Genomic DNA, 13,697 nt, shown 5'->3' on the forward strand with positions numbered 1-13,697 from the left:
TGATTCCATTTATATGAAATGTCCAGAATAGGTAAATCCATAGAGACAGAAAATAGATTAATAGTTTCCTAGGGCAGGGAGAAGGGGGGAATGGGGAGTGACTGCTCATGCGCACAGGGTTTTTTCTTGGAGGGATGGAAATGTTCTGATATTAGATGGTGATGTGGGTTGCATAACCCTGTGAAAATACTAAAAATCTGAATTTACACTATGAAAGGATGAATTTTATAGTATGTGAATTATAGTTTATACTAAAGCTGTTATTAAAAAAAAAAAAAAGACAGTCGCCTGGGTGGCTCAGTGGATTAAGTGTCCCACACTTGAGCTCTGCTCAGGTCTGGATCTCAGGGTGGTGAGTTCAAGCCCCACATTGGGCTCGGTCGCGGAGCCTATTTAACCAACTGAGCCACCCAGGCGCCCCTTGGCAGAGCCTACTTAAGAAAAAAATAAAAATAAAAAAGGTAGTAGGAGAGGTTCCCAAGCAGTGTCTTGTCAGTGAAGCAGAAGGTGAGCAGTTGTACACATTCTTCGGGCCCCTCCTGTTGGCAGTCACGTGCTTACTCTAAGCCCTAGGGGCGTGGGAAATTCGGGATCCACCTGGCAGTCCAACTACCCCAGGGTAGGGGGTTCGGGTGTGTGTGTGACATGGTTCCTGTCCTCAGGGGGCATTCCTCCTAGCATATCCCTTCCTCTTCATCCCCCACACCTCGCCAGTGCCACGTCCTGTTTTTTCATCTGCGACTAACTCTCCAGTATGTTCCCTTCTCCCATTCCCAGCTTCTGCCCTGGTCCACTTGTCCTCTCTCCCGAGTCACTTCTCCAGTCTCCCCGCTTGAGCTGCCATTCTTGCCCTCTCTGACCTACCCTCCCCACTTTCCCCGGAAGCCAGAGTTGGTCCTGAAACACGACCCTCGTTCTGTCCCACCCTCTCCTTAACCTTCCATAGCTCCCTAGTGTGTTATCTGTGCCCCCAGTAAACTGAGCTCTAGGACGGAAGGACTCTTTGTATTCAGAGGCTAGAACAGTGCAGGGCACAAAGTAGGAGCTCAGATACTGATTGATTGAATGAACAGGGCCGACTGGGATGAGAATCAGGGAGGGCTTCTTGTGGGAAGTGGTATCTCAGGAAAGCTTTGAAGGACCGGTCTCTAAGTGGGCAGCGAAGGGTAGGCAGGGCCACATGGGGGTAGGAGGAGCTGTTTGTGCAAAGCTCTGATTGTTGCAGAGCTAGGCCGAAACAGGGTCTGGGCAGGAGTGGAAGACTGGGGAGAAGCTGCAAGGGGGAGGTACTGGGGATGCGGGGGCTCCTCTGAGCCTGTCTTTCAGATGAGCGCGAGGCCGTGCAGAAGAAGACCTTCACCAAGTGGGTGAACTCGCACCTGGCCCGCGTCGGCTGCCACATCGCGGACCTCTACGCCGACCTCCGCGACGGCTTTGTGCTCACACGGCTCCTGGAAGTCCTGTCCGGGGAGCAGCTGGTGAGGGGACCTGAGGGCCTGGGGGAAGGCGGCGGCCCTGGGATCCGGGGCTGGGTTATCACAGGGTCTGGCTAATGGATGTGTGGAGCGTCCTAGAAGGGCCCGGCGGGTTAGCGGCCTCTTCATTCAGGTGGGTGGGGCTATGGCACAGGGGCGGGGCTTGGGCGAGCCTGGGGGCGTGGCGGGAAACGGAAGCGGGGGTTCTGTGGAAGGTGAAGGCTGCGGTTCCTGCGGGCTCTGGACTTGGGGTGGGAGGAGCTCTGTTGGAGGGGTGGGGCTATTGGAGAAGGGAGGGGCTTTATTAGAGGGGGCTGGCCTGGGTAGTGCGGTAGCAAGACGGAGGTCTATAAAACAGGGGCAGAACCGTGTTGCAGGGGGTCGATGGGTGAGGGTGCAGTTGTCGTCGGAAGGGGAGGCGTAGGTCATGGAAATCTGGGGAACCAGACAGAACTCTGGTGTGAGTTTGGCTTGTGGTATGGGTTGCAGTTGTATTTCTGGGCTTGGATGCGGTTCATCGCAAAGGGTGGGATTCTGACGGAGCTAGAGATTTATTAAAGGAGCTCAGAAATCGTGGGTGGCATGGCTATGGAATAGAAACAAACGCCATCGGCAGTAATAGTGCTGTAAACGAGGGGAGACGTGGGGGGAATGGGCGTGGCTCTCGGCAAAGCCCTGAAAGAGAGGCAGGAGGGGTGTGGCCACAGATCCAGAGGCCAAACCAAGGTGGCCTGGGGCAGGCATCCAAGGGGAGGGACGGGAGTATGGTTACTGGCAGGTTGCTGAGGCTTCTTGATAAGACGTGTGGCTCTCAGGTCGGAGGCGGAGCTTCAGTAGAATGGGTGGGGACGGGAACTAGAGTAAGCCAAGAAGGCAACGGGCTCTTAAAAGGGTCTGGCTACGGGAAGGGGCAGGGCTTCTTTAAAAGGATTGGGTCTTTGGTCTTTGAAAAGACGGAAGGGGCGTGTCCTGGGCGTGGACGTCCAGGGGGCGTGGCTATGGGAGCCCACCTCTGTGGAAGGGGTGAGGCCGAGGGCACAGTGTTCTTGGCCAGGCCACCCCCCCAACGCCCCTGCCACCCTAGCCAAGGCCCACGCGCGGTCGCATGAGGATCCACTCGCTGGAAAACGTGGACAAGGCGCTGCAGTTCCTGAAGGAGCAGCGCGTGCACCTGGAAAACGTGGGCTCGCATGACATTGTGGACGGGAACCACAGGCTGACCTTGGGGCTAGTCTGGACCATCATCCTGCGCTTCCAGGTGATCCCCAAGTGACCCCTGCCCGGCCCGCCCCCCAACGTGTGGCCCAACGTCTTCGCTCACTCCCCCACTTATTCATTCATTCCAGAATTTCCCAGGACAATCCAGGAACCCTAATCCCGGTGGTGGGGGTGAAAATTATGATAAAAATAATAATCATTATCACCACCATCACTATGGTCATTTACATATTTTTTACTGTGTTCCAGGCACTGTTCTAAGCACTTGGCATTTAAGAGCCCAACAACCCCATAAATTAGACACCATTTATTACATTTTACCCTAAGGAAAGTGAAGCCCAGAGAGGCAAAGTCATATGTTCAAGGTCACGCAGCTGGATAGTGGAGCTGGAATTCAAATCCAGGCAGTTTTGCTCCAGTTCAGAAACAAAATCGACAAATTTTATTTTCTTCTTTTTTTTAATCGACAAATTTTCTACCTCTCTGGAACTTAACATTGTGTTGGAGGAGACAGACAGTAAACAAACCCATAAATACATAGAAAAGAGATGGATGAGAAAAGGATCAACTCTAGGTAAGAGCTATGTGGAAAAGAATAGAGTATGATAAAGCAGTAAAAGGAATACAAAATATCAGGTTGATGGTGTTGAGATTTTAGACTTGGTGGTCAGAGAAGAGCTCTCTGAGAAGCTGATGGCTGCTTGACATGAAGATGAAGGGAGAAAGCATTCCAGGTCAGAGGCACAGCCTATGCAAAGGCCCTGACTGAGATGGGAAGGAGCTGGAATGTCGAAGGTATAGAAAGGCCACTGGGGCTAGAGAACGGGAGACAAGGGGAAGCCAGGGAGGAGATGAGGTCATAAGGGTTGACAGAGCCTAGGTGATCTGCAATTAGTGGTTTGATTTTATTCTGTTTGAGATGGGGAGAAATTCGTTTTATCAAGAAGATAGACATAGGGGCACCTGGGTGGCTCAGTCAGTTAAACATTTGCCTTCGGCTTTGGTCATGATCCCAGAGTCCTGGGATCAAGCCCTGCATAGGGCTCCTTTCTTAGTGGGGAGCCTGCCTGCTGCTCCCCCTGCTTGTGCTCTCTTTCCCCCCTCCCTGACAAATAAATAAAATCTTTCAAAAAAAATCAAGTGTTTGGCAAAGGCCTCACTGAGAGGTGACAAGTGAATCAAGACCTCAAGTTGAGATGGAGCCATGCCCCTGAGGGAAAGAACAGGCAGTGCAAAGGCCCTGAGGCAGGAGGACACTGGTGATTTAATGACGAGGACAGCAGATGTCTGGAGCAGAGTAGGCTGTTGAAGATGAGGTCAGAGACAATGAGGGGAAGTTTACTTTTGCCATGAGTGAGACGGACTCACTGCAGGTCTTGAGGAGGGGAGGGAGGCGTGTGATCCGATCCAGGTGCTCACAGGGTCCCTGTCTGCTGTGAGAACAGACTGTGGGGGCAGGAGCAGGGAGACCAGCATGGAGGTGACTGCACTAGCCCAGGCCGGAAATGATGGTGGCTTGGATTAGGGAAGTGGGCCAGACACCAAAGTATGGAGGCTTCCCTGGAAATGGAGACCCTAGTCCACAGCCGCCTCCCCCAATTGTAGATGCCCCAGCCCACTCCAGATCCCACTCTCACGCTCCTGAACCCCCAGCCCCAGGCCAAAGCTGCCTCTCCATCTCCTCTGTCACCTACCACCCTCCCTGGCAACGGGGTACGCCAGTGTCTCCCAGGCTCAAGCCCTCCGGGTCCTGGCAGCCATGTTTTGTGTCCTCACAGATTCAAGTAATCAAAATCGAGACTGAGGACAACAGAGAGACCCGCTCAGCCAAGGACGCACTGCTCCTGTGGTGTCAGATGAAGACAGCTGGGTAAGCACACTCCCCACCCGGCGCCCCCACCAGGCAGGTGGGGCCCTAACCTAATCTGGAGGGTTCCTTCTGGGACAGGAGTGCAAGGGGCAGCCCATGTCCTCAGTGTCAAAAGTTACATCTGAAGTTAATGAATGGGTAAATAAAATACATCCACTCTTCTGACCTTGACAAATAAACCCGTGTAACAATCTGGAAGTCCTGGTTCAAATTTAGAACTCGTGCTCCTCAGTTGGAAAGTAGTGGACTGTCCCCAGCCTGTTCCCCCCCCCCCCCATCCCCGCACCTCGAGAAGCCTCACATGCACCTGTGTGGACACCCCGGCCCTATTCCTGAGCTGTGGCCACCCCCCACCCTGACAGCAGCCACCCCTCCACCTAAGAGGGCCCACCCTGGGGCTCAGGCAGCTCTGGGGACAAGTTCAGGCTTCTGGGTACCTTCAGTGGGGCTGAGAAGGGAGCTGTGCAGGCTCTGCTGGGAAGTCCCCAGGACCCCCAGCGCTCTGCCCTGCAGGAGGGGCGTGGCCTGGAAGTCCGGTGCCCTCTGGCGAGCTGCCCCTGGCAGGAAGGGGAGGCAGGTGTGGATGGAGACTGGGCTTTCTCTAATGCTCAGCCTTCCGGGGCTGGCTGGCTGGCTTGCAGTGCTGTCTTCCTTGTGTCTTGTGTTTACCTCTATGTCTGCTTTTCATTGTTCCTATCTCCTCGCCTCCCTCCTTTCTTCCCCTATCTCTGTATCTTGTTTTCTCTCCATCTCTCTCTCTTTCCATCTCCCTGCCTCAATTGATCTATCTATCTATCATCTATCCACCCACCCACCCATCCATCCGTCTCTGTCTCTCTCTCTCTCCCTCCCTCTTTTTCCTTCTGACTGTCTCCATCTCTGCCTCTGTTTCTCCCTTCCATGCTGCCAGTTACCCTGAGGTAAACATCCAGAATTTCACCACCAGCTGGCGGGATGGCTTGGCCTTCAATGCGCTCATTCACCGGCACAGGTACCACCCAGCCCTGCCCCACCCCCGACCCTGCGTCCCGTGGGTACACCCCTGCAGACATGTGCATGGAGATGACATATGTAGACGAAAGGACCCAGCCCTTCACACGCACGCCCTTCACACTTACACAAGGCACGCACCCCTACGGAACCCTGTCCAGGCCAGTACTCTGCGTACACACAGAAACACGCATGCCCTCACACAGAAGCGTATACACACTCACACTCATGAGCGTACACAGCCCGTGCCTGCTGCTTCGATGCCCCCAGGATGGAGAGCTCACTCCCCCATGGACTGCCCTCTCTGGTGTGTGCACGGCAGCCCACCTCATCAGCAAGTCCTTCCTCTAGGGGAGCCCCAGGGCCCCGCTTTTGCCTCCCTGCATACCCACCCTTCACACCCCAGGGCCTGGTGCTGATTCGGCTGAGGGGTGGGCATCCAGACAAACTGCACCCACGTTGTGATTGTATACATGGCAGGTTAGGGAAACTGAGGCCCGGAGCCTGGGAAGGACTTGCTCTGGTGTGGTGGGAGTGGAACCCAGCCTTTTCTGCTGTAGACACGTGTTCACTCACAAGCCTTGCTTGTCACACATACACACCCATACACATGGAGAGACCAGCCCTACCCCCACAGCCAGAAACCCACCAGCTCTACCCAATGGCAACATTTACTGAGTGCTTCCTGTTTACCCAGCATTGTTCTCAGTGCTTTCCAATAAGTCATTTAATATTCAGTGAGCCTGTGAGGCGGTTGCTAGTATTATCCCCATTTTACAGATGAGAAAACCGAGGCACAGAAAGACAAAATAGCTTACCCAGCATGACAACCAGGAAGTGGCCGAGCTGGGGTGTGGGCCCAGTGGGCTGGCTGTAGACCTCACACTTCAAACTGCTGTGTGATACTGTTTAGAAACACACCCAAGTAGACACGTATGCCTTGCGAACTCAGTCACGCACATGCCCTCACGCGGCTCTCACAGCCACAGGGAAATGCACAAACACGCACGAGCACACCTGCTTTCCCTGGGCCAGGGGGCGCCCCTCCTGCCCCTCGCGGGGGGGGGGGGTGGGGGCCTCAGACAAGGACGTCTTTCTGCCCTGTTGCCCACTGGCCTGGGAGCCTGCCTGCTGCCTGTTCGCTCTGTACCCCCGCCCAGGCCCGATCTTGTGGACTTCAGCAAACTCACCAAGTCCAACGCCAACTACAACCTGCAGAGAGCCTTCCGCACGGCTGAGCAGCACCTGGGGCTGACACGTCTGCTGGACCCTGAGGGTGAGCCCTGCATAGCCCCAGCCAGACTTCCTCTTGGGGGGACTCCCGACCCCAATGCCATCCCAAACTCCACTCCATCCTGCTGCAACACCATCCCGAACTCAAGGCGGTCCAAGTCCCAGCTCCCTTCTGGCCCCTCCCCTTCCTCATCTCCAATCCCTCCTCCTCCCCGTCTTCCTGTCCCTCCCTTTGGCATCTCTATCTCCAACCCCAGCCTCATCTCCCTTCCTGTCTCCAGCTGAACTCCCTCCGCTCCCCAACCCCATCCTGAATCAGCTCCCCCCAAGCCCAACCCCCTCTCCCTCCCTCACTCCAGTCCCAGCCCCAAAGCCAAGCCCACCACCATGATCCCCATCCCCTGACTTCAGCCTCACTCCTAATCCATGATCATGCCAACACCAATCCCCCAATCTCTGGAATAACAGCTGTTCCCTTCTCCGAACATCTACTCTGTGCCAAGCACAGGGCTGGGAATTTTATCGAAACTTCTCCCCTTCATCCTCACACTGACCTGGTTGGATAGAACTTATCCATCCTGTTTTAAAGGGGTAGAAAAGAAGGCTCAGAGAGGTGGAGTCACTTGCCCAGCGTCACACTGCAAACCAGCAAACGGGACTTGTGATAGCCATATTCTGTGCTCGGTGCCTGGCACGTAGGTGTCTAGCGGCTGTCGGTTTCATGAGTTGGTGAAGAGTAAAGGCCGAGTATAATATTGTGCATTCAGCGGGCAGATCAAAATGATGACCGGAATTCGTGGAGTTTCTCCTCTGTGCCAGGCTATTCTTTCTAATACTTACAGTGCTCCCAGGTGGCTGGCACTGTGACTGTCCTTCCCGCTACACTGGGGAAACGGAGGCTCAGAGAAGTTAGGTCCATTTCCTAAGGACATGCAGTGAGTAAGCGTTTGAACAGGGATTTAAGCACATGCTGCCTACAAAGCCCGTGTCCTTGATCGCCAATCTCATACATCATTTATACACTTCATAAATATGTATTGAGTTCCTACTGTGTGCTGGGCATGACTGAGACAATGGTGAAAAAAGACAGCATAGGGGTGCCTGGGGGGCTCCGTCAGTTGAGGGTCCAACTCTTGATTTCAGCTTAGGTCATGATCTCAGGGTCCTGGGATCAAGGCCCACACAGGGCTCTGCGATCAGCGGGGAGTCTGCCTGAGGATTTTCTCCCTCTGCCTCTGCCCCTCCCCACCTCACGTGCGTTCACGCTCATGCTCTCTCTCTCTCTCAGATAAGTAAAAAAATCTTAAAAAAAAAAAAAAAGACAGGCATAGCCTTTGTCCTTGAGGAGCCTAAACTCAAGCTAAGGACATGATCACGTAAATGAATATTTAATTGCAAATTATAAGTTCCAGGAGGCAATGATAAGATGCCATGAGGAAGACTAACAGGGTGACCAACTCTTCACAGGCTGAGCAGGGAGGCTTAAGGAAATGTAAGTTGAGTTGAGCCCTGAAGGACGAGTGGGGCTTAGGCACACGGAAGAGGGAACCTTGTTCTACGTAATGAAAACAGCATGTGCAGAGGCCCTGAGGTGGCAGGTGGAATGGTGTGACGTAATTATGGATCGCTTCTCTGTGGTGGTTTGCATGTGTCAGGTACTGTTTAATCCCATGAGGCAGATCCCCATCTGGCAGATACAAAAATTAAGGAACAGAGGGGTTAGTGATCTTGCCTGAGGTCACACAGCTAGTAAGAGCGGGTTCTCCCTCCCTCCGCCCAGTCCCTGTCAGAACGCTCACCACCATGCTCCCCTGCTTTCCTCTACCCCCAGATGTGAACATGGAGGCTCCAGATGAGAAGTCCATCATCACCTACGTGGTCTCTTTCTACCACTATTTCTCCAAGATGAAGGCTCTGGCTGTGGAGGGGAAGCGAATCGGGAAGGTTTGGGGAGCCGAGGGATGAGGTGGATGGGAGCTTGGGAACCACCTGGAGGCACATCTGGGACGACGCTGACCCCAGCTTCCTTTGCCGGGTCAGGTCCTGGACCAGGTGTTGGAGGTGGGGAAGATCATTGAGCGCTATGAGGAGCTGGCGGCCGAGCTGCTGGCCTGGATCCACCGCACCGTGGGCCTCATCAGCAACCAGAAGTTTGCCAACTCACTGAGCGGGGTGCAGCAGCAGCTTCAGGCGTTCACGGCCTATTGCACCCTGGAGAAGCCAGTCAAGTGAGGCCCAGCTCAGAAGGGAGGGCGGCAAGTGGAGGTGTGGAGGTGGGGTTCCTGAGCTCCAGCCCCTTTAGGTTTCAGGAGAAGGGGAACCTGGAGGTGCTGCTCTTCAGCATCCAGAGCAAACTGCGTGCCTGTAATCGTCGCCTCTTTGTGCCTCGAGAGGGCTGTGGCATCTGGGATATTGACAAGGTGAGGTTGAGAATGTCAGGGAGAAGCAGGGTTACTCCATGCGGGTGTGTAGGTTGTGCACTGCTCAAGGGAACCATCTACAGTTGTAGACATCATGGACTGGCTATTCATCCTGACAGTTTTCCAGCCAGGATGTGCCATGAAGGAGCAATATTTTTTTTTCCAGTTTACACAAAGGTGCTGTAAATGCTAGGAGTCACCTCAGACAGAGAAGCCAGGGCCATTAAAGTGTGGGGGCATTGTTGGGGGTCTGACTGCCTCCTCCTGTCTCCCTAGGCATGGGGCCAGCTGGAGAAGGCAGAGCACGAACGGGAGGCTGCTCTGCGGGCTGAGCTGATCCGGCAAGAGAAGCTGGAACTACTGGCCCAGAGGTTTGACCACAAGGTGGCCATGAGGGAAAGCTGGCTGAATGAGAACCAGCGCCTGGTCTCCCAGGTACTGCGTGCCAGGCTTGGCTCTGGGGGAGAAGGAGGGAGGGCAGGGCTGGTGGCCCTGGGACCAGAGAGGGAGACTCGGTCTCCTAAGTGACAGAGAAGTGTTGAATTAGTCTCCTAGGTGGCAAATGAGGGTGGGAAGGGAGAACTGGGCTCCTAAGTGAGCAGTGGGGGAGGGGAGTGGGCCTGATCTCCAAGGTAACAGGAGAGTGAGGTTGGTCTCCAGGGTAACTAGAGAGGATAGAATTAGTCTCTTCAGAAATAGAGAGAGTATTTAATTAGACTCTAAGTGACAAAGGAGGTTGTATCTGGTGTCCAGGGTAACTCGGGAGGATAGAATCAGTCTCCTAAGTAACAGGGTAGGGTAGGCCTGGTCCTCAGTCTCTAGGGCAATGGTAGGATGAGGACTGTTTCCTGGGTGACGAGTTTCAGGCTAGAGATGTGATGGAGAAGTGTGGGGCTGGTCTCCAGGGTAACAGAGGAAGATGGGGTTGGTCTCCAGGGTAACTGGGGATGGTGGGGGCAGGGGCGGGGTAACAGGTGGATGGCTGGGGCAACATGGGTGAGCGTCTGCGGCCGGCCCTGCCCTGCCCCAGGACAACTTCGGGTATGAGCTGCCGGCCGTGGAGGCCGCCATGAAGAAGCACGAGGCCATCGAGGCCGACATTGCGGCCTACGAGGAGCGGGTGCAGGGCGTGGCCGAGCTGGCCCAGGCACTGGCGGCGGAAGGCTACCACGATGCCCGGCGCGTGGCGGCCCAGCGTGACAGCGTCCTGCGCCAGTGGGCCCTGCTGACCGGGCTGGTGGGGGCCCGGCGGACGCGGCTCGAGCAGAACCTGGCCCTGCAGAAGGTCTTCCAGGAGATGGTGTACATGGTGGACTGGATGGAGGAGATGCAGGTGGGGCCGGTCCTGGGGCCGAGGGCGGGCGTGGGAGGGCAAGGGAGGGCTGTCGACACTCAAAGGGTTGTCAGGGAGCTGGAGGGGGTTGGAGAGAGAGATGTTGCCAGGGACAAGGAGATGGAGACAGAGATCAGAGTTTAAGGGATGGGCTGGAGGAGCAGAAGAGTGGTCTGGGACAGTGCGGGGTGGGGCTGGCCTTGGGACCAATGCCGAGCATGTGCTCAGTGCTGCCCCCTTCTGGTAGGCTCAGCTGCTGTCCCGCGAGTGTGGGCAGCACCTGGTGGAGGCGGAGGACCTGTTGCAGAAGCATGGACTGCTGGAGGGGGACATCGCGGCCCAGAGTGAGCGGGTGGAGGCGCTCAATGCTGCTGCCCTGCGTTTCTCTCAGCTGCAGGGTGAGTTTGGGCTTGGCGGTTGGGGTGGAGACTGTTAGGGCCGGTGCTCGTAGAAACAGAATGACTCCTAAGAGACAGTAGGAAGGAATGAGCTCGCTGTCTTTGGAGGCATTCAAGCATGAAATAGGATCACACTCTATCGGGGATGTCATGGGGGAAATTATTGCCTGGAGTGGAGGTTAGACCACATGACTTCTTCCTGCTTTGAGATTCTGCAGCCATAGGTATATTTTTATGGAGCACTTGTTTTATGCTAAGCCCTTCACAGCCAAATGTCAGTGAATACCATAAAAAGACTGTGTATGGTAATATACAGTCAGGGCCCTTTCAGCAGCAAATGATAGAAGTATCAGTTAGCTTAAGGAGAAAAGGGGAGTCACTAAAATGCCCAGAGAGGGGCAAGTTCAGCTTCAGGCATGGCTGGATCCAGGGATTGTCCAATGATGCTTTTAAGACTCCGTAGTCTCTATGTTTATGTCACCTTTGGGCAGTCCCACCCCTTGTGGTATAAATCTGGGATCATTCAGCCCCGTGTTTACATCCTAGCAACTTAGAAGACCCAGCAAGGAGACAAGCCCCGCTCCTCCAATATTTCTGACAATAGGTTCAAGGAAAGCTTTCATTAGTCCACCGTGGGTTCCCTCCCATCCGCTCAGCCAAGCACTGTAACCCCAGGCTCTCAGTGAGCTAACTGGCCACATCTATGTGACGTACCCACCCCAGGGCCAAGTGTAGGGTCAAGCTCTTTCCAAAGACATGAACTGAGGAAGAGGAGGGTGGGAAGCCATTACCAGCAGCAGGGGCGTGGATGCTGACAGGCAAAACCAAGACTGGCTCTAATAAGGTTCTCATTGTGCTGATGCCAATACCCTCCAGTCACAGACCACCAGGAATCCCCCTGCGGTCAAACCCAGTTGGGTTTGTCGGCTCTTTGCACACGCCCTGGGGATCCCTGGGGCCTCTCAGTAGGAGGGTGTCAGGATGGGCTTGTTTTAGGTGTGGGCTTGTGTTAGGGGATTTGGGCCTGATTTGTACAGCGTGTGTTGCTGCGGGTTGAACACTGTTAAGGAGGCGGGAGTAACTAGATGATCGCTCATCTGAATCATTTGTATCCAGGTGGTGGGAGGAACAGGAAGTGGCAGCAGTCATTCACGAGCTGGGTGAGGGGGATGGCTGGCGGTTTCCGTGGCTTGCACGGCGACCTCTATTCTGTGTGCTGTGACACGATCATGGAAGGGCCTTGTTTCCATCCCACTCCCTCGTGGTCGCAGAGTGGCCTTGTCTGAAGCTGGTGGCCTTCAAAACTGTATGCTAGCCTCGAATGCTGCCAACACTGCTTTTGCTTTCTTGCAAAAGAAAAGGAAAGGAAAGGAAGGCTCAGAGCCATGGGGCTAAAAGGGTTTCAGGCTGGCCTGTCTCACTCCTGTGTCCGGAGCCACAGCCCTCGGGAATCCCGAAGCATCAGTAGAAAAGGCAGGGCCTGTTGGGCTTGCAGGGTGGTGGGGGGGGGGCGGTTCTCACCCTCATAGGCTGGGTCAGATGGGAAGTCTTCTTCCAAACCCCATTGGGACATGGCCACCCTAGCTCAGCCCCTCTCACCCACATCTCCTTCCCAGGAGAGGCTGTTGGGACCCTCTCCTCCTTATGGATGTTTGCCCCAGGAGGCTCTCTCTGTCTTCTCCTTGTGAGGTCTTGGCGCCTGGTGGTAGCCAGAGGCACCACACAAAGAGCAAAGAGGCTGGTGTGGGGTCTGTGTTGTCATGGTGACGGGAGGCTGAGCTGCCTGATATGTGGTCCAGAGGTTTCGCCTCCCGATCTGACACTTCTTAGCTGATCCTGGGCAAGGGGCTTCCTTCCCTGAACCTCAGTTTCTTCATCTGTAAGATGGGGCTCATAAGGATACTGCCGCACAGGGTGGCTGGTTGTGAGGAGGAAGCGACACTGTGCCAGAGTCAGGTGCGGACACACGGATGTCTGTTGCTGTTGCTTATTCAGTTGGACGCCTTGGTATTTGGGTCAATTTCAGCGAATGTCCAGAATTCCAGAAATGGCGCATGCCATCTAGGGCAGTGTCTCTCGCAGTGTTTTGACCCAGTAAGAAATACGTTTACCTCCTGACCCAGAGTTCACACGCAAGCGTGCACACACAGGCACGAAGGTTTTATGAAACAGTGCTTCCCCTCGCCCCGTGTGTTGCATCCTGATATTTTCTACTCGTTCCATCCTATTCCATTAAAGAAATGCTGGCGGTGAGCCATTAAGTTAATTTCACAATTCTTTCGTCACAAACCAGAGGTCTAGGAGGAAGGCAAACTATCTGAAGAAAAAAGGGAGTTCAGGTCATCCCTGGAGTTTAGAGATAAGGCAAAAGAGGATGAGAGGGGGAACCCAGAAAATGGCTTAAGAATAGAGACATTTCCTCCTGCCTGGCTGGCTGAGAGGGTAGAGTTTGCAACTCTTCATCTCTGGGTTGTTAAGTTCGAGCCCCACGTTGGGTGTAGAGATTACTTAAAATAAGATGTTTCATTTCGTCCAGTCCTGAAGGAAACACAATTTACCCTAAAACATACAGATTCTAGGATTCTCCGAATCTCAGTTTCCACCCACCATTCAATCAGTAATAAGTCACTGTTTTAATTAGGTACTGCTCTGGGCTCCCCACCCGGTGCTGGGCAATGGTGGGGACATAGTGTGACGGAAACAGCCCCAGGCCCTGCCCTCATGGGGCTCCCGGTCCAGTGGGGGTGAAATACAGGCGGT

At 54.5% G+C, this 13,697-nt stretch overlaps 1 protein-coding gene across 1 annotated transcript in view; it reads left to right on the top strand.

The window, feature by feature from the left end:
* Positions 1-13,697, top strand: part of SPTBN4 (spectrin beta, non-erythrocytic 4) — a 70,194-nt gene that overhangs the window by 12,787 nt on the left and 43,710 nt on the right. Inside the window, exons 2-12 of the mRNA XM_045785081.2 lie at positions 1,327-1,478; positions 2,560-2,733; positions 4,472-4,563; positions 5,474-5,554; positions 6,714-6,829; positions 8,618-8,730; positions 8,827-9,014; positions 9,089-9,206; positions 9,483-9,641; positions 10,237-10,539; positions 10,787-10,937. Coding sequence (XP_045641037.2) covers positions 1,327-1,478; positions 2,560-2,733; positions 4,472-4,563; positions 5,474-5,554; positions 6,714-6,829; positions 8,618-8,730; positions 8,827-9,014; positions 9,089-9,206; positions 9,483-9,641; positions 10,237-10,539; positions 10,787-10,937 — 1,647 coding nt within the window. The remainder of the gene's footprint in view (positions 1-1,326; positions 1,479-2,559; positions 2,734-4,471; positions 4,564-5,473; positions 5,555-6,713; positions 6,830-8,617; positions 8,731-8,826; positions 9,015-9,088; positions 9,207-9,482; positions 9,642-10,236; positions 10,540-10,786; positions 10,938-13,697) is intronic.

This window comes from Ursus americanus, chromosome 21 (genome assembly GCF_024610735.1).
Source record: "Ursus americanus isolate L20-20 chromosome 21, mUrsAme1.1.p, whole genome shotgun sequence".
NCBI classification, from domain to species: domain Eukaryota; kingdom Metazoa; phylum Chordata; class Mammalia; order Carnivora; family Ursidae; genus Ursus; species Ursus americanus.